Source organism: Molossus molossus, unplaced genomic scaffold, assembly GCF_014108415.1.
Source record: "Molossus molossus isolate mMolMol1 unplaced genomic scaffold, mMolMol1.p scaffold_m16_p_13, whole genome shotgun sequence".
Taxonomy (NCBI): domain Eukaryota; kingdom Metazoa; phylum Chordata; class Mammalia; order Chiroptera; family Molossidae; genus Molossus; species Molossus molossus.
The window spans coordinates 4547334-4568044 of record NW_023425348.1 but is presented as its reverse complement, the minus strand read 5'-3'; the positions used below and the strand labels follow the sequence as shown (position 1 = coordinate 4568044).

General features: G+C 35.4%; 1 protein-coding gene across 1 annotated transcript in view; it reads left to right on the top strand.

Moving 5' to 3' along the window:
• DYNC2H1 (dynein cytoplasmic 2 heavy chain 1) overlaps positions 1-20711 on the top strand; it is a 432306-nt gene that overhangs the window by 31660 nt on the left and 379935 nt on the right. Inside the window, exons 15-28 of the mRNA XM_036258012.1 lie at positions 28-126; positions 2425-2564; positions 2652-2880; positions 4260-4387; positions 9701-9816; positions 10682-10809; positions 12293-12442; positions 13121-13326; positions 14445-14600; positions 14689-14803; positions 15005-15175; positions 16067-16449; positions 18888-19020; positions 19123-19240. Of these exons, the coding sequence (XP_036113905.1) occupies positions 28-126; positions 2425-2564; positions 2652-2880; positions 4260-4387; positions 9701-9816; positions 10682-10809; positions 12293-12442; positions 13121-13326; positions 14445-14600; positions 14689-14803; positions 15005-15175; positions 16067-16449; positions 18888-19020; positions 19123-19240 (2272 nt within the window). The remainder of the gene's footprint in view (positions 1-27; positions 127-2424; positions 2565-2651; positions 2881-4259; positions 4388-9700; positions 9817-10681; positions 10810-12292; positions 12443-13120; positions 13327-14444; positions 14601-14688; positions 14804-15004; positions 15176-16066; positions 16450-18887; positions 19021-19122; positions 19241-20711) is intronic.

The following is a 20711-nucleotide window of genomic DNA, read 5'->3' as shown; positions in this document are numbered from 1 at the left end:
CTTTAAGATTGCTCTTATTTTTAACAGGTGGTAATTCTTATGAATATTGATCTGCTTCGCCAGCAACAGCGTTGGAAAGATGGATTACAGGAATTGAGAACTGGTTTAGCAAGTGTAGAAGCACAGGTAGAGTATGTTTTACTTTGTGTCTGCACTTTGAAATATGATCATTTCACAATGTGAATATGTGAGCTAATGAAAAGTTCGTGAAGGTTATTTATCAATCTTTACTAATGAATTACTGATAAATGTAGAACTTGACTGAATTATATATAAAGACTATAAGGTAACAATGCATTTACATTTAAAAATATAAAAAGTTTCTATTTGTCTTATGGAATGTCAGATCCCTCAATGCAGAGTTTATAGTTTCTCTGACTTGGTGCTTAAATATCTGTCATTTGTTTTGTTTTTGGTGATTATGACATCTGTAGAGCACAAAGTTAAGTTTAGGCAGAAGCCTAATGACTGAAATAACTCTATATCAGAACGTTTTCCTTTTTAGAGAAAAATTTCAGTTCTATCACATTTTGGTATAAGTGATGATGTATGCAAAAGTGGCTAGCGCAGAGCCTGCTACATAGTATGTGCGAGCTTGGTTGAACATGAGTTACGTGTCTCACACATTTATATATATTTTTCAGTTCTTAGAACTTTAAGAAAAAACAAAAATTAATGTTTTGGAATTGATATATTTATGGTTATATGGAAGCAAAAGAGTTTGTAATCTACTGAGCATTCTAATATTTTAAATTTAACATATTTTAAAATGTGGAAGGGCCCTGGTCGGTTTGGCTCAGTGGTTAGAGCGTCAGCCTGTGGTCGAGAGAGACCTGGTTGGGTTCCCGCTAAGGGCATATCCCTCGGTTGCAGTTTGTCCCTGGCCCTGGTTGGGTCGTGTGGGAGGCAGCCACTTGATGTGTCCCTTTCACGTCCATGTTTCTCTCTCTCTCTCTCCCTCCCACTCTATCTGAACAAAAAAAAGGAAAAATGCCCTCAGGTGAGGATAAAAATAAAAATGTGGAAGGAATATTTAGGGGGTGAGAAGAGAAGAAAAGAGCTATGCTTGATGGGACTTTTTTTATTTTTATTTTTATTTATTTTTATGCTCACTCGAGGACATTTTTCCATTTTTTGTTCAGATAGAGTGGGGAGGAGAGAGAGGAAGAGAGAGAGAGAGAGAGAGAAACATCCACGTGAAAGGGACACATCGAGTGGCAGCCTCCTGCATGACCCAACCAGGGCCGGTGACAAAGTGCAACCGAGGTATGTGCCCTTAGCGGAAACCGAACCCGGATCTCTCTGGACCGCAGGCCGACAGTCTAACTGATGAGCCAAACCAGCCAGGGCTTAATGGGAATTTTTGAAAAAGGACTAAAAAGTTTATGAAAAAATTGTTCCTGTTACTATTATCATAACATAAAGTTTGATTATAAAATCTATTTATATTTGCCCTGGCCGGTTTGGCTCAGCGGTTAGAACGTCGGCCTGCGGTCCTGAGAGACCCGGGTTCGGTTCCCGCTAAGGGCGCGTACCTCGGTTGCAGTTTGTCCCCGGCCCTGGTCGGTTGTGCGGGTGGCAGCCACTCGATGTGTTCCTTTAGCATCGATGTTTCTCTCTCTCTCTCTGTTCCTCTCTCTCCCTCCCACTCTACCTGAACAAAAAATGGAAAAATGTCCTCGGGTGAGGATTAAAAAAAAAAAAAAATCTATTTATATTTATAATTTAACTTTTAAAAATTTACTGATTTTTTGCATTCTATTTATAAATACAAAAATTAGAGATTTAGAAAAAAAAAATGTTCTTGCCCTAGCTGGTTTGGCTCAGCAGTTAGAGTGTTGGCCCTCGGACCAAAGACTCAAGGGTTCAAGTTCTGGCTAAGGGCACATTTCTTGGTTGCAGTTCGTGCGGCCCTGGTTGGGGTCGTGTGGGAGGCAGCCATTCTCTGTGTCTCTCTCAGATCGATGTTTCTCTCTCCCCCTCCTACTCTATCTGAAGATATTTGAGGAAATATCCTCAGGTGAGGATTAAAAAAAATTGTTTTTCTTTATTGATTTTAGGGAGAGAGGGATAGAAACATCGATGAGAGAGAAGAGAACATCAATCAGCTGCTTCCTGCACGCCCTCTACTGGGGATTCAGTCTACAGCCTGAGCATGTGTCCTGACGGAATTGAAGTGGCCACCTCATAATGCATGGGTCGATGCTTAACCACTGAACCACAGGGGCTGGACTAGAAATTTTTTTATTTGATTTTATATAAACTCTTATACTATAAGTAGCAATTAAGGAGTTATGTGTTTTAAGATCTTTAAAATAGGATGTTTTATCGCTTATAATTTTACTTTATACAATGTGAAAGCATTAAATGAAAACCTCATTCTACTACCTTATGTAAATAAAAAATACAAATGTAACATGTTAGGGATTCCAAGCAAGTGACATGCATGCGTGGAAGCTGCACTGGAACCACCAGCTGTACAAAGCTCTGGAACATCAGTATCAGATGGGCTTGGAAGCACTCAACGAGAACCTGCCAGAAATAAATATAGACTTAACGTACAAGTAAGGTTTTTTGAAACCCAGTTTATTTTTCAATTTAAAATTTTGTAATAATTTATATATTAAAGTTAAGTACTTATTTACTTTCAGACAAGGACGGTTACAATTCAGGCCTCCTTTTGAAGAAATCCGGGCTAAATACTACAGAGAAATGAAGAGATTTATCAGCATTCCTAATCAGTTTAAGGGAGTGGGTGAGGCAGGAGATGAATCTATTTTTTCTATTATGATTGATAGAAATGCCAGTGGATTTCTGACTATTTTCAGAAAAGCAGAAGATCTATTTAGGAGATTGTCAGCTGTTTTACACCAATATAAGGTATGGAACATGTAATTTTCCATCCTTCTGTTATATTTCACCTGACTGATTGACTAAGTATTAAATGTACATACAAATAGTTTATCTTGTGTGCTATAAGATAAAAATATCGCGAACCAGAGAGCCAGAATTGAGGATTTTTATACAAGATAGATTTATGCCAAGATGATTTATGTCTGTGACTATTTAAAGATTGATTAAGGAGCTAGCTTTTTGTTTTGTCAGCTTGGAATGTGACATGACTCTGTTGTGTTAATTTTGTTTTTTTTGTTTGTTTGTTAATCTTCACCTGAGGATATTTTTTCATTAATTTTTAAGTAGAGTAGAAGGGAGGGAGGGGGAGAGAAAGAGAGAAACATTGATGTGAGAGACACATCGATTGGTTGCCTCTTGCATGACCCCACCAGGGTTGGGGATCTAACCTGCAACCCAGGTTTGTGCCCTTGACTGGAATTTAACCCACACCGACCCTTTGGTCCTTGAGTTGACCCTCTAACTGCTGAGCCAAACTAGACAGGGCTGTTGTGTCAGTTTTAATTCCTTTCAGGGAAATTTATCCTTCATTCTTTGGACCATGAGCAATTCCTGAAGGGATGCTTTCCAAATTAATGAAATTGAGATGATGAGATGATTAAACATATTACTTTTGTTGATGTACATCGCTACCACTAACTCTAAGGATAAACCCTAATTGCATCCAACTCATTTATATTGATCCTGAGACTATCACTAAGAATTCAGCCAGCTTTTTACCTGCTACTGCAATGCCGTTACATTTGAAGTTTGTAGAATCAATTGAATATGAATAGTTTCAGATTTGTAGTTTGTAGTGGCTCTTGGCTTAAAAGAAGTGATTCTATTTTAGTATACATCAAATTTTATAAGAAGATCTAAAAAAAGGTTTTTTTAGTCTCTTCAAAAAACTTTTATAATCACAGTATTTTTATATTGTCACTTTTCTCCTGTTCATTCTTTTTTAAAAAATGTTTTTATTGATTTTTTTTTTCTTTTTTTTGAGAGAGAGGAAGGGAGAGAGGGAGAAACCGCAATATGAGAGAGAAACATTGATTGGCTGCCTCCTGCACACCCCTGCTGGGGATTGAGCCCACAACCTGGGCTTGTGACCTGACCAGGAATGGAACTGGGACCTCTCGGTCCATGGGACCACACTCAATCCATTGAGCCACATTGCTGGGCTCCTGTTCATTTTATAGACGACACAGTAATGATTGTATTCAAATACTTACGTTGAAATTTACTTACAATGATACTTGTCCCTTTTAATTGATTGGACTCTAATGTCTGTTAATAGTTGGACCATAAACTTTAAAATGTTAATTTATTAGTTCTTGATCTTTAATAATATTTTTTATTTTTAGGAATGGATTGTAATTGGGCAAGTTGATTTGGAAGCTCTAGTGGAAAAGCATCTTTCGACTGTTCATGATTGGGAAAAAAATTTTAAAGCACTGAAAATAAAAGGAAAAGAAGTAGAACGACTTCCAAGGTATTAGAAGTTAAAGCAACAGTACTTATGCACCAGAACAGCTTTCCCATGGGATAGTAAGGGTCCTCTTCACTTAGTGGCAAGAAGTCAAGTCAGTTTCACACCTCCTGTAGGTCTCAGCTGTGATACTTGAGCGTCATCTGACTAGGGCATTGCTGACACTAAGAAGTTTCTCTTTTTGAGGCTCTGCTGGCTGAACTGATTTGAATAAACTAGATCTGGCATGAGGATCTAATATTTGATATTCATAGGCACAGTCTAAGAATGGTAAGAAGTACTGCTGAGAGCATACTAGAGGATATAAAACTAATGACATTTAATATGCTTCTGTGTGGCTCTGTTTCCTTTCAGAATGCCCTGGGAGGCACACACCACAGTGCTGCATCTAGTGTTGCCTAAGTGTGGTGGAAACTCTCTGAGGGCCATCTCGTAACCCAGCGATTTGAGAATACATCTCCCTCACTATCTGAAATTCATATAACTGGAGCCACTCTTTTTAATAAGCTCTATGAAAGGCCTTGTTGAATTGTGCATATATTATCTGTAAAGGATAATGATACTTATTAATTCATTTGTTCATTCTTTCAATAAATATTTTGTGAGCATTTATAATATGTAAACTCTTGTCCTGTGGGGGTACAGAGATGAAGAAGACAGAGTCCATGAGCTCAAGTTTCTCTCTGGTAGTACAATAAATCAGGTATATTTGATGAATAAGTCAAGTACACACGGGTTATGAGTGTGAGTTCTGGAGTTAGATAGCTCTTACCAACTGCATGACTTTGATAATCATTTAGACCCTGAACCTCCTTTTCCTCAGCTTAAAAAAAAATGTTTTTAATGATTTTTTAGAGAGAGAGGAAGGTAGAGAGAAATAGAAACATTGATGTGAGAGAGACATTGATCGGCTGCCTCCTGCCCCCCAACCGGGGATCGAGCCTACAACCTGGGCATGTGCCCTGACCAGGAATCGAACTGGGACTTCTCAGTACATGGGATGACGCTCAGTACACTCAGCCACACTGGCTGGGCCATTTCCTCAGCTTTAAAACAGCTACAACTGCCCTGGCTGGTTTTGCTCAGTGGTTAGAGCTTTGGCCTGTGGACTAAAGAGTCACAGGTTTGATTCTGGTGAGGGAACGTACCTCGGTTGTGGTTCTGTCCCCGGCCCTGGTTAGGGTTGTACCGGAGGCAACCAGTTGGTGTGTCTCTCTCTCTCCCTTCCTCCTTCCCTCCCTCCCACTCTGTCTGAAGATAAATGGAAAAATACCCTCGGGTGAGGATTTAAAAAGTAAATAAAATAGCTACAACTACAGTATTTATCTCACAGTAATTTGAGGATTAAGTGAGTAATTTGCATATAAATTACTGGCACAGGGTAAGTTCTCAATAAATGTTAGTTATTATTAAGTGTTGTTATTAATACCAGAGAGAATAATTCATATATATATATATATATTTTACAAAATTATTCCTTTTATTTCTTATATACTAAGTGTTTCTATTTTCTTACACTGTTTAATTTATATTTTTTATTAGAGATTGAACCCTGCCTAGTTCAATCCCATCCACTTGGGGCAAAATCAGGGAACATTTTAAGACAGAAATATTTGAACTAGGATTTTGACAGCTAGAAATGAAAATTGGAGGTTAAAAGCAGAGCCTCTCAGGAGAGGGATTCATATGCTGAAAGTAAGAAGATGATTAACTGAAATTTGATTAGAATTATTGTTTTATTAGGGACTAGAGGAGATATTCCTGGAAAGGGGTGGATAGGTATAGACAGGGAGAGTCTTACATTCTAAATTAGGGAATTGGGATTTTATTGTGTTGGAATGGTTAGCTTAGTCTGTCCTCCAGAAACCCGTAACAGTTAATTGAACTCAGTTGTTGGACTCAGAATGGGGAAGGGGAAATATTATGAGATACTAAGAGGTCTTATTTGTGGAGGAAGATGAGAGATGAGGAATAGAGAGAGACAAATGACTTAGATGATTGGGATGATAATGCAATTAATATTAGTTTGAAGTAAGGAAAAGATAGTGCTGTTGTAAAGCTCGTAGATGAGGTTTCTAATCTGTTGTCTTCCATCCCAGTCCTGACTATCTTGTTCGACTTCATGCTGTCAGCTGACTGCTGCAGGACCTCTACTGCTAATGCTGCTATTTGTTCATCCTTTACTATAAACAGATTCTTTAGTTTTGCTTTCCTGCCAAAGCTAAACAGAATAAAAAGAATTTCTGTCTCACATTATATTCTTCATTGTGCTATTTCTTGCTAATAAATTAACATGTATTCATCAAAGTTAATATATACATACATACACATGGATTTTTTTTTTTTTTTTTTATCCTCACCCGAGGACATTTTTCCATTTTTTGTTCAGATAGAGCGGGAGGGAGAGAGAGGAAGAGAGAGAGAGAAACATCGACGTGAAGGGACACATCGAGTGGCTGCCACCCGCACGACCAACCAGGGCCGGGGACAAACTGCAACCGAGGTACGTGCCCTTAGCGGAAACCGAACCCGGGTCTCTCTGTACCGCAGGCCGACGCTTTAACCGCTGAGCCAAACCGGCCAGGGCCATACACATGGATTTTTATTTTTTGGGTACTTTTTGGGTATATGCTCTATGTTTAGAAAAGCAATATTCTCATGATACTGTAGTAAGAATATCATTTTTGGGTAGGGTATCTCTGGCTATCCTGTTCTATCTATGACTGAATAGAGCCTCAGTTGCCTGTTTTCAGTATTTTCAAAGTGAGAGATGAATGTTGGTCTTCTCTCCAGGATTCTGTAGTCAGTGAGTACAGCTCTGCTTTACTCATATCACTTCGTGTTAATTCATTAGTAAAATGCAGCATACTATGATTCGGTTTACCCAAAGCATCTATCTTCATGTATCCAACATTAGAAATCCTGACACTTCACATATGAGAATTTAAAAAATCATATAAACTTTATGTATCAGGCAAAAATGAGCTCTTAACATGAGTTGGTGGTTAAGAACTGGAGTTTAGCCCTGGCTGGTTTGGCTCAGTGGTTAGAGCATTGGTCTGCGGTCCAGAGAACCCCAGGTTCAGTTCCCACTAAGTGCCGCAGTCTAGCTTCAACAGGATCCAGGAGGTCCCGAAGGTGGGTAAGGCGTTGGCGCTGGAGACAGATGACTACATGACTCAGAGGCAGTGTGACTCTGTTCCAATTTATTGTAATTTTCTTTGTGATTATATACTGTCTTTTTTGGCATAGGTTAAGCATTTGCGGTTACAGAAGCAGAAAGTTAAGTATCATAGTTCCAGGAGGTTAGTTTCAATTAGACAAAGGAAAAGAACAGAATGATAGATAGACTTATTTTTGTAGCAGCAAAATATTGGCATCCAGATATGATTTCTTTTTTTTAATTTTTTAAATTTTTTTGTGGTATGTGCCCCTAGTGGGAACCAAACTCAGGACTCTCTGACCCGCAGGCCGACGCTCAACCGCTGAGCCAAACTGGCCAGGGCTGATTTCTTTTTTTAAAGGATTCTTTCTTTGTCTAAGATTATTGATTAACTTTATTCTAACCCCTGTTTCTTTTCTCTTTCTCTAGATCAGCTATGTTTTGTTTAAGATCTCCAAGGAGATAAGGGCAACATTTCTTATAATATCTATTCAATTGAAATAGAATAGAACATTCTTGTTTTTAGTACCATAGGCACCAGGGAGGACCTCGGCATGCTAACTGCTTCATGAAAGGCAAACTAGTGTAAGGAACATGCAGTCCACCTTTGTTAACTATTCTTAATCTGTCTTCATCATATACTCCTGTAAAGGGCAAGGGAGGATCAGGAATCCTTTGTGAAATACTCCTTCTATCTGGGGAGGAGGCACAGGCGTATAGGGTGCCTCCTTTAGTTCTACTTGTTGCAATTCATCCATGACTTGTTTATTAGAGACTTTTGGGGGGAAATATTTTACCTAATTGAATTAGTAAATTGTTAAGACATTCAGGACATGCAGTGGTGACTGTTTCAGGGGGAGCTGGCGTTTCTTCAAAATTTAATTGAAACAGCAAGATTTCAAACATTTTGTTTGCTATTCCCAGGTTAGTCATCAGGTAAATCAGAATAACAATTCTTAGTATAATTTCCGTAATACCAATTAGTCCCACTCCCATGCCACGTCCTCTTCCTAGAAGATGCATCCTTGAAGCTTTCCTATGTCCGACCTTGTCAGACAGCAAGGTTAGAAGAGGACGCGGTAGCTAAGGGCACATACCTAAGTTGCAGTTTGTCCCCCAGCTGAGGTTGTGCGGGAGGCAGCCACTCGATGTGTCCCTTTCATGGCCATGTTTCTCTCTGTCTTTCTTTTCCCCCTTCTCTCTCCCACTCTATCTAAAACAAAAATGGAAAAATGTCCTCCAGTGAGGATAAAAACAAAACAAAACAAAACAACTGAAGTTTAAATCTCTCCAGTTAGTGGGTGATTGAGAATAAATAAATGAAGCTTTAAGAGAAAATTATATTTTAAAAATAAAACTGTGAGAATTTAACGCTTGTAACTTGCTTTCTAAGAATGATACCTGGCTTTATGTTTTAAAAAGGGCAAGTAGCTTTCTAAATAATGTTTGTGACCAAAGTGAGCAGCCTTTTTTTTTTTTTTTTTAAACTTTGTATAATTTAAGCTAAATAAATGTGTGTAATCTTGGAGTGTACCCTGAAAATTTCCTTGGGATAAATTCTGAAGGTAAAGTTTTGCCTATTTTAAAATTATTTGATACATATTGCTAAATTACTCCTCACAAAGTTTGTTTTCTATTCCTGCCAATAGTTCTGAGATCACTGTTTGCTCACACAGTTGAAGATATGAACTAGCAATTCATTATATGTTTGTCCATTATTTTTTGTTTAATAATCTATATTCGCTTTCTATTCTTATCTTCTTTCCCTTATCATTATTGTTTGTACTTTGCAAGATAGTGAATATATTTTATAGGTATTTAAAAAAATATGTTACATGATGTTAGCAAGTAAAGCTTGTGAATATTTAAATATATTAATGTTGATACATTAGTAATTTGTAATTTCTGCCTTTTTTATAAGCATATGATGGATCAAAAGTGTAATACTATAACAAAATTAAACATGTCATAATATGTGTATGGCATTTTTGCTAAATGAAATCTAAATGTGCCTAAAGGTCATACTAATACTTTTGAGTTACATTAGAAAATGGTTTACATAGAATGATACTAAGACTGATACTATTTTAATGAGAGTCTTTTCCTCTAATTACTCTTTTTCATATTGAAATATGTCCATTGGCATTTTTCAGTGCTGTCAAGGTAGATTGTTTAAATATTAATTGCAGCCCTGTGAAGACTGTGATTGATGATCTCATCCAGAAGTTATTTGATGTGCTTGTTCTGTCTTTGAAGAAGTCTGTTCAGGGTAAAGGCATTTTTATTTTTACTTTTTACTTAATTTTATATAGAGAGACATGTACTTTGATAGTTATGAAATAGGAATCCCAATGATGATTAAAATAAAAACTGATGTAGAAAGTATTATGAAATAAAATATGCTTAAAATGATAACCTTAAGAAAGTAGGAAAACCCATTTTCAACTTCTAAGAGGTGTAAACATTGAAGGCATTTTTATTATTCACTGTTTGAACTAATATCAGTGTGCTGTGTATGTTGCTGAGATACATGGGTAGTTCTGGTGTAATGTATTCCTCTTTATCTCTTCACATGATTACTCTTTTCCCCACATATTACACTATTTCTTGTTTTCTTTAAAGAGAGATTTTTTTTTTTGCATATTATTTTAAAGACTGAAAAAGCTCCCAATTTTAAGTAAAATTTACTAAGAATGAGTATATTTTAGCTTTTTACTCAAAATTCCTTTTTTAAAAAACATGTTTTTATTGATTTTTTTAGAGAGGAAGGGAGAGAAAGATACATCTATTGGCTGCCTCCTGTACGCCCCCTACTGGGGATTGAGCCTGCAACCTGGGCATGTGCCCTGATGGCGAAATGGACTGGGACCTCTCAGTCCATGGATGCTCAATCCACTGAGCCACACCGGCTGGGCCTTACTCACAATTCTTAAGTACAGTGTGAAACAACTGAACTTTTATGAGAAGAAGTTTCTTTGCTTATTCTACATTTTGAAATTATGCTTTATGAAAGCAAATTATAATTTAGGGTTTAATGTATTAGATTGCTTTGAATAGTCCTTGATTTAGAAATTATGTAATTGAATATTTTTGGTGGTAATATTCTTTCTTATATTTTAATGTTACCTATTCAGCTCATTTACATGAAATTGATACATTTGTCACTGAAGCTATGGAAGTCTTATCAATTATGCCCCAGTCTGTGGAAGAGATAGGTACTGCAAATGTGCAGTATAGTAAGCTACAAGAACAGAAGCCACAGGTGAGAATCACAGAGAAGAATTTAAATTTATTTTACTATACTGGAAATGTTTAAATTAGGTAATTTTTGTGGCAATTTAGAAATATCATATAATTTTAACATTTTAAGGATATCCATATAATCTGGTCCAAATGGTCATGATTGGACTCTTGATGTTATGTTGGTATAATGAAACAATGACAAAATGTGGTGGTAAAGAATGATCTCTTACCTTTTGTACCATTATGGATGGACCTGGAGATTATTATGCTAAGCAAAATAAGCCAGTCAGAGAAAGACAAATATCACATGATCTCACTTACATAGGTCCCAGAGGCATGGATGCATGGAACAGACTGACATACCTGAGAGGGGAGGGGTAAGGTGGGAACTGGAAGGGATTAACCAAAGAACATATATGCATATACACATAGCCCATGGACACAGACAGTAGGGTGGGGAAGGCCTGGGATGGAGCTGGGGCTGGGTAGAGGGGGGTAAAAGAGGGGGAGAAATGAGGGACATTTTTAATATTGTCAACAATAAAAAAAATGCTTATTATTGGCTTCAGAAAAATTTGTAGTCTATTTTATGATGTGGCATTTTAGAATTAGACTGAACTTAAATAATTCATTCTGTTACTTCCAGGATTGTAATTTTAGCATGGTGTGAAGTGTAAAGTTGGAGCTGAATTAGGAACACACACACACACACACACAATGGAGGAGCTCATAATTAGAGACAGAGTGGTAAAGAGTCATAACAACAATATCCAGAAAGATAGAGACCAGAAGAGGCAAGCCAAAGTTTTATAAAACATATGGATGATTTTAGTTATGTTTAGAGGAAGGAGGAGAAATAATTCAAATAAGAATACACACTTTTTCTGTGTCCCTACTATGTGATAGACTTAAAATTATTGAGAGTTTAAAGGTGAATGAAGTAATACACCTTCGTGATGGGAGGAATTACAAACTTTTATGATATAGTAGTCTCAAAGATATAAATGAGGGCTTAAAGGCAAATAAAATAATGTCTCCTTGTCTAGTAGAAGGAATTAACTAAAAAGGGGAATGAAATTATGAGCTGTGGCAGTTAGTTAAAGTACAGAGGCATTCATTCATTCATTTATTTGACAGGTATTTATAGATCATTGGTTATATTCCAGGCATTGTGCTAGGAGTAGGGGTTATATAGCTTTGAACATGCTCTGTTCTTATGGAATGCACATTCATTTGTGTGGGGGAGGTAAGGGGGGGAGGGAAAGGGAGAAGAAGGGAAAGAGGAAGAGACAGAGAAAGAGAGAGAGAAGGAACAAGAGAGGGAGCGTTCTGAATCAGGGAAATGAAACTTTATTCAAGAATTTAACAAATTCTTTAAAAGCAAATCTTGATTTTAAAAAAGCAAATTATAAAACAAATTAAAATTAAAGGAATTTTAAGAAATTTGATAAAATAGGTTGTTTTTCCCGTGTTATTTTATTTTATTTTTTTTTGACCTTTAGATTTTGCCCTTATTTCAAGAGGCTGAAGATAAAAATAGACTTTTGCGAACTGTGGCAGGTGGAGGTTTAGAAACAATTAGCAATCTGAAGGCTAAATGGGATAAGTTTGAGTTGATGATGGAAAGTCACCAACTTATGATTAAAGATCAGGTAAGAACCTTTTAGTCATTTTGTTAAAATGCAAACTTAATTTTTCTCACTTAAGATTTCTTGCATTATAACTCAGGTTTATAATAATTTTATATTGCTGATAGAATTGACTTCTATATAATGAAATCCTTTAATGATAATCATTTCAGAAAGTTTATCTTCACTTCCTGTCATTCAAGAATGTATGTAATGTTATTTTTAGTTTTTCTTATGAATGAATTTGTTTACTAACTGTATATGGTGTCTTTTAAGGGTATAATCTGGAAGTTGCACATATCTATTGTACTCATATTCCATTGACCAGAACTTAATCTAATGCCTTTTAGCTGTTATTGGAGCCTGGGAAATGTGCTCAGGTAGAACAACTGGCAATCATTAAACAACCTATTTTTAAATTTTATTTTTTATCACTATCACATTACCTTTTTGCTAGTGGGTGCTGTTAATCACATGAATGCTTTCCTAATGATGATGTTTGTGGATTATCTCTTGTTGTAAATTGTGATCTTATTTTATGCTTTTGAATTACTATTTTGAGCTTGAATTCAGTAATTAAAAACAACAGTTTGAAAGGTTAATATTGATATTTTTCACTTAAATAGAAAATGGAAATAAAAATTTGAAAATAAAGTGAGATTTTATTCTGAATTAAATGATATAAACTCTATTGGCTTATAGATTGAAGTGATGAAAGGAAATGTGAAATCACGTCTTCAGCTTTATTATCAAGAACTGGAAAAATTTAAAGCTCGTTGGGACCAACTAAAGCCCGGTGATGATATTATTGACACTGGCCAGCAAAATACCCTTGATGAAAGTGCAAAGTTAATAAAAGAGAAAAAAATTGAGTTTGATGATCTTGAAGTCATAAGAAAAAAGCTGGTGTATGTCTTTTCTTTAAAACTGATATCATTTGAAAAAAAGTCTCATATTTATATGTTAAGTTAGTAATTTTCTTATATCTGTTATCTTTACGCATTTTCTTATAAACTTCAACAGTTTTAAAATACAAATAATAAGTGCTCATGCTACTGCTTTTCTAGGAGTTGTGGTTAGATTTTATAAGGATACTAAGAAAAAAGTAACAGAAAATTAAATTTATTGAAAAGTTAAATTAGAGAGTTAGAATACTTACTTTCTGTGATCTCATAAAAAAAAGGAATATATAAAATTAATGGAAAATTACTCTCAGGGGCGCAGAGGAAAAAAATGAGCCTTGCAAAATAATTAAAAGAGACCTCAAATTAAAAATTTGTTGTTTTATGTTAAAATAAACAGGACATTAGATTTGAGCATTATTTTAGGTTTGATCTATTAGGCAAATGTAGCCATAAACTAATTGCTTTCATAGGTGACTAGAAGTTTTAGTACAACATTTATTTATTTATTTATTTTATCCTCACCCGAGGACATTTTTCCATTTTTTGTTCAGATAGAGTGGGAGGGAGAGAGAGGAACAGAGAGAGAGAGAGAAACATCGACGCGAGAGAAACACATCGAGTGGCTGCCATCCGCACGACTGACCAGAGCCGGGGACAAACTGCAACCGAGGTACGCGCCCTAGTGGGAACCGAACCCGGGTCTCTCAGGACCGCAGGCCGACGCTCTAACCGCTGAGCCAAACCGGCTAGGGCAGTACAACATTTATTAAATGACATTACACCAATTAAATGGAGGACATCTTATATTCTAAAAGCTAACCCTTTCAGATTAATCCATAAATGTATATAATTATGAATATTAATTACATATTATGTAATATATAATGCACATAAAATATATTTATATATTACTAACTTCACTTTGACTCCTTTGTAAAAAATACATATTGATGAATTTAGAAAAACTCATGCCTAAATAAAATTCTTGTGTAAATTTGGCATAAATTTCCCAATGTGTCACAACAGACATGAATACAGTTAAATAATATTGATTTTTACAGTTTAATTTCTTTTAAAATTTAATGATATTTCTCTCTCTCTCTCTTTTTTTTTTTAAATAGTGATGATTGCGAACATTTTGGACTAGAAGAGCCCAACTTCTCTTTGGCTTGTAGCGTTTCTAAAGACATTGAGAGCTATGCACAAATTTGGGAACTTTATGAAGAGTTTCAACAAGGATTTCAGGAAATGGCCAATGAAGATTGGATTACTTTTCGGTTCGATTCATAAACAATATTTAGATTTTTATAGTTTAGTAGTGCTTAATGGGATGTAAATTTTAAGTGCGTTTTTGGTATTTTATAGGACTAAAACGTATCTGTTTGAGGAATTTTTGATGAGTTGGCATGACAGATTAAGGAAAGTTGAAGAACATTCAATAATGACAGTGAAATTACAATCTGAAGTTGACAAATACAAAGTAAGATAGTTTTACTTATTCTCCTATTTTAAAATGATCTTGGAACGTTTATGTAACTTTTTAGTATGTAGTGACTGAATAAAATGAATGATTAACATTTTTATACATAATAATCATAACAGTAAATAAAAACTTGGCATTTTGCTCATATATGTATACTATGTATGGACATACATCTTTTTTTTTCTTCTTTTTTAACAGGTTATAATTCCTATATTGAAATATGTGAGAGGGGAACATCTTTCTCCAGATCACTGGCTTGACCTTTTTCGTCTACTTGGCCTTCCTAGGGGGACTAGTCTAGAGAAATTACTGTTTGGTGATCTTCTCAGATTAGCTGATACAATTGTTGCCAAAGCTTCAGACCTTAAAGTAAGAATCACTTTTTAAAATATCTTATAATATCCCACCTTTGTTAGCATGTGATTTTGTTTGAATTTGGCTATTTAATAAAACAGGAAGTTAAATTTTTTCCTTTCCTTTAAGTAGTGACAATGTTCCATTCCATCATTCTTTCATTAGTAATACATCTGAATATATCTAGCACTGTGTATGGGAGTATAGAAACAATAATATAAATCACTTCTTAGAGAGAGAGAAAAAAATATGAAATAAAAAAATGTTTTACTTTAAGAAGGGAGTTCGCTTTAATAAAAAATAATACAAATTATTTTACGTATAATACATTTAAAATCATGGGGTATATTATAAATAGAAGCTAAGGGATATAAAAATTCAGAGCTAAACTAAGAACCAATTTGCTACTCAGATTTAGAAAAGGTTTCAGGTAAAAGTAAAATTTGTCACGATTTTATCATAAGTGGCAGACTTTTTGTGTTGTGTTTTGCCCATTCAGTAGAAACATGAAAGGACTACTGATGTCAAATTGTTCTATTTATTACCTAAAGTGTATGTTTGTTGATAACCCTGGAGCACAGTTTATGCAAAACTTTAAGCCAGATTGTTTTGTGTTTTGCTATGGACGTTTGAATTTTCTGTTTTTCTTTTTCTAAAAGTAAAAAGCATAAAGCGGAACTTTGTATGTACTTTGACCATATGAATGTGGATACTTAGTATCTGATATAAATGGACACATTAGCCAGTAAATCTCTTTTATCATGTAAAATATATCCACTTACATTTTTTTGTATTAAGGTATAAAGCCAGATAAAAGTATATCTTTTTATAAATTAGATTTCTTACAATTTATTTATGTGATAATTAATGTTGAAGTTACAAATATGGATATTTTGTGTTAAATAGGATTTAAATAGTCGGGCACAAGGCGAAGTTACAATCAGAGAAGCTTTACGTGAACTTGACCTTTGGGGAGTTGGAGCAGTTTTTACATTGACTGATTATGAAGACAGCCAAAGTAGAACCATCAAGCTGATTAAAGATTGGAAAGATATAGTAAATCAAGTTGGAGATAATAGATGCCTTCTTCAATCCTTAAAGGATTCTCCTTATTATAAAGGATTTGAAGATAAAGTGTTAGTTTGGGAAAGAAAACTTGCAAAGTTAGATGAGTACCTGCAGAATTTAAACCATATTCAGAGAAAGTGGGTGTATTTGGAACCCATTTTTGGCCGTGGAGCATTGCCAAAAGAACAGACACGCTTCAACAAAGTGGATGAAGATTTTAGGTCAGTACAACTACACATATTTTAATCACATTATAAGATGCTTAATACAAGCTAATTACTTTTACATTATTAGAATCATTTGTGTATTTCAATTCTTTCTGTACTGGATATATAGCTGTTTCTGAGGAGCTCTTTTCTCTTTTTTAAAAAATTTTGTTTGGTATGTGCCCCTAGCAGGAACCGAACCTGGGACTCTCTGGTACGCAGGCTGATGCTCCAACCGCTGAGCCAAACCGGCCAGGGCTCTTTTCTTTTATTCAGCCATGTGTTTTTTGAACTATTTTGAACTGATTTCTGTCTTACCACTCTCTCTATATATACCTAATATTTCCAAAAGACCAATTTACAACTTTGTGGTGGTAAATTTCTTTGGCATTTTTCATTCCTTTTTTATTTATTATTTTTATCCTCACTCAAGGACATTTTTCCATTTTTTGTTCAGGTAGAATGGGAGGGAGAGAGAGGAACGGAGAGAGAGAAACATCGATGTGAAAGGGACACATCGAGTGGCTGCCACCCGCATGACCAACCAGGGTCGGGGACAAACTGCAACCGAGGTACGTGCCCTTAGCGGGAACCTAACCCGGGACTCTCTGGACCGCAGGTCGATGCTCTAACCGCTGAGCCAAACCAGCCAAAGCTCATTCCTTATTTTTTTATTAATTAATTAATTTTTGTTACAGATGTTTTCTTCTTTTTCTCCCATTGTTCATTACTTATTTTGATTTATCTCTGACTAGTAATTAATAGAGTTAGGCAATTCTTTTTTCTTATAATCTCTTCCCTTGGCTTCTGTGATACTGTCCTGTCCTGGTTTTTTGCTTGTCTTTCTCGTTTTACTTCTAATTCTCTCTCAAAGCATTCTCAAGGTTTCAGCCTTAGGTTGTTTTCTCACTCTATATTTTCTCCGTAGGTGATCTTAGCTAATTTGAGCATTTCTCTTCTATATGCTGATGTCTCCTCAACCTCTATGTTAAGCCCATCTTGCTCTTAGCTCAGATTATACTAAGCATTCTTAATCCACATGTCAGAACTAAAATCATGAATTTATCCCTTTCCCACAATTTTTTTTTTCTCTTTCAGATTTCTGTCTCAATAAATGGTACCACCTAATTGCTCAAAGTGGAAATAAAATGAATATCTTTGACATCTGCCGTTCTTAAATATATTAAATTAGCAAATTTAACCTACTTAATTAACCCACTTAATATATCCTTTATATTTCTACTTCTTTGATTTTATTCTAAAATACTTTTATTGTCACTAACTTCAACTACTGCCTAACCTTCTGACTTATTCTTGTCATCTCTCTCTTTTTTTTAAATGAGCAATTAGTATTCCCTAAACAGGCAAACACATTCCATTACTTTTAGAATCACAGGCTTTCTTTTTAAAAAAATTGTTTTTTCTTTATTGATTTTAGAGAGAGAGAAAGAAAGAGTGAGAGAGAGATAGAAACATTGATGAGAGAGAACATCAATTGGCCGCGTCCTGCATGCTTCCCACTGGGGATTTGGCCCACAACCTGGGCATGTACCTTGACCAGAATCGGACCATCTACTTCTTAGTACATGGGTTGATACTCAACCACTGAGCCACACTAGCTATGCTATTCTTGTCATCTATTAATACGTTTTTTATACAACAGCCAGAGTAATTTTTTAAAAATGAAGTTTCATCACTTTTTTCCTTTATTGCTTTAAGTAAAACTTTAAAATGGTTTCTTTTTGTTCCAAGGATAAAAAAATGATCTGCTCCTTGTTGATTTCTCTACCTTTTCCTGTGCTGCTCCCCTTTTTTGTATCAGTGACTCTGGCCTTTAATTTCTCAGGCATATCAAACTTCTTTCCAGGATCTTTGCCAGAAACTGTTTTCTTCCTAATCACTGACTTTTTATTTTTATTCATCATCTCAGCTTAAATTACTTCCTCAAAGAAGCCATAGGTTAGGGTTGCCCTATTAGCCACTTTAATAATAATTAGTAATTTTCCTTTTTAGCAGTTATCATAATTTTATTGAAATGTTTGAAAATTATTTAATGATTTTCTCTGTCACTAGACTGTTAGCTCCATGATGTGGGTGAGGCTTAATATTTGTTTACTGAATACATGAAATGGATAATTTTCCATATGGAAAGTTAAAAATGGTAATGGAATATTATTAATTTTTAGCATTATTTATTAGAAGCATAATTACGTGTTGCTATTGTATAGTGTTACCTCTAGTGTTTTTTTTTTTGTGTTTTTTTTTTTTTGGTACGTGCTCCTAGTGGAAACTGAACCCGGGACTCTTTGGTCTGTAGGCTAACGCTCCAACCACTGAGCAAACCCATCCAGGCGCCTCTAGATTGTTTTAAGCAGGTTAATAAATATCTCAATATCTGTCAGCCAAAAAACTGTTAAAATGGATGTGTAAATTACTGTTTTTTCTTTCTTTAGATCGATAATGACTGACATCAAGAAAGACAACAGAGTCACAACATTAACTACTCATGCAGGAATCAGAAATTCTCTATTAACAATACTTGATCAACTTCAAAGATGTCAGAAATCATTAAATGAATTTTTAGAGGCATGTTTTTATTTTTTAATCTTCATATAATAAATTGGAAACTACTTAACATTGTAATTATTTGAAAAGAGAAGGCTATTCTTTTTCTTTTATTTTTATTAGGAAAAACGCTCGGCATTTCCAAGATTTTATTTTATTGGCGATGATGACTTGTTAGAAATACTGGGCCAGTCTACTAATCCTTCAGTAATTCAGTCTCACCTTAAGAAGCTATTTGCTGGTAAGATTCAACATTTATTCAACAGACATTTACTGAGTTTCATCTATCTGCCAGGCATAATGTTAGGCTCTTAGGTAGATGATTGAATAAATGAAGGTCATGCATGCAAAGAACGTATGGTATAGTGGGGGAGATAAGCTAGTAAGTTGACAAATATGGTATGACAGTTCTTATGGTTGATATAAGTTCATGGTGCTATATCTGCGTCTATGAAGGCATTTAGATCAGTTTTGGGACATCATAAAGAAGGTGACTTATAACATGAGATCTGAAGAATGTATATGTTTTAGCTAGAAGAAAGATGGGGAGGCAAAGAGAATAGGCTTTGTAGAGGCTTGGAAGTAAGGGAGAACATGTCCCTTTATTATTGAGTTTAAAGTCTCCTGAATGACATCCAAGTGGATATATTCAATAGGCAGTTATTGTCAACAGAGAGATCTGGGATGAAGATGTAAAATTAGGAGTTATTTGTATATAGATGGTAATTAGTCTACGGCAATAGGTAAGATTACCTGAAAAGAATGTAGAGTAATAGTGCTGTATTTTTTGGTATTGTTGAATTGCTTTTGCTGGGCAATTGCAAAGGAATTGGTTTGCTATAAAATTATTATTTTTTTTTTCTTAAAATATTTCATTTGTTGGAAAAGAGCCATATTTTTCAAATTAACTTTAAGAAGTACACTTTTTTTTTGCCCGGCTGGTGTGGCTCAGTGGATTGAGCATCATTCCATGGACTGAGAGGTCCTGGTTCGATTCCTGGTCAGGGCACATGCCCGGGTTTCGGGCTCAATCCCCAGTAGGGATTAGCAGGAGGCAGCTGATTGATGTTTCTTTCTCACATCTATGTTTCTCTCTCTCTCTCTAAAAAAATCAATAAAAACATTAAAAAAAAAAGTACAAATTTTCCTCAACTTCATTTATAATTAGGGATCAGCAAACTATAGACCCACAGGCCAAATCTGGCTCACTGCCAGTTTTTTTTCTTAATAAAGTTTTGTTGGAACAGTAATGACTAGTATTGTCTATAGTAGCTGCTTTGTACTACTGGCACAGATTTGATTGGCTGACACAGAGACCTATGGCCTGTAGAAACCTAAAATACTTACTCTCTGGTGCTTTACAGAAATATTTGCTAACACTATATGTCTGAAACTTTAAAGTTTTTAATCCGTAACTGCAGGCTGTGGTAGTGGAAACAGCTCTAGGAATCAGAATGCTTGCATTCAAGCTATATGTCTACTATTTATTTGCTAGTTTTTTTTTTTTTTTTAATCCTCACCCAAGGACATTTTTCCATTTTTGTTCAGATAGAGTGGGGAGGGGGGAGAAACATTGATGTGAAAGGGACACATCGAGTGGCTGCCTCCCGCGCAAACTGCAGCCGAGGTACCTACCCTTAGTGGGAACCGAACCCAGGCCTCTCTGGATCGTAGGCCGATGCTCTAACCACTGAGCCAAACCAGCCAGAGCT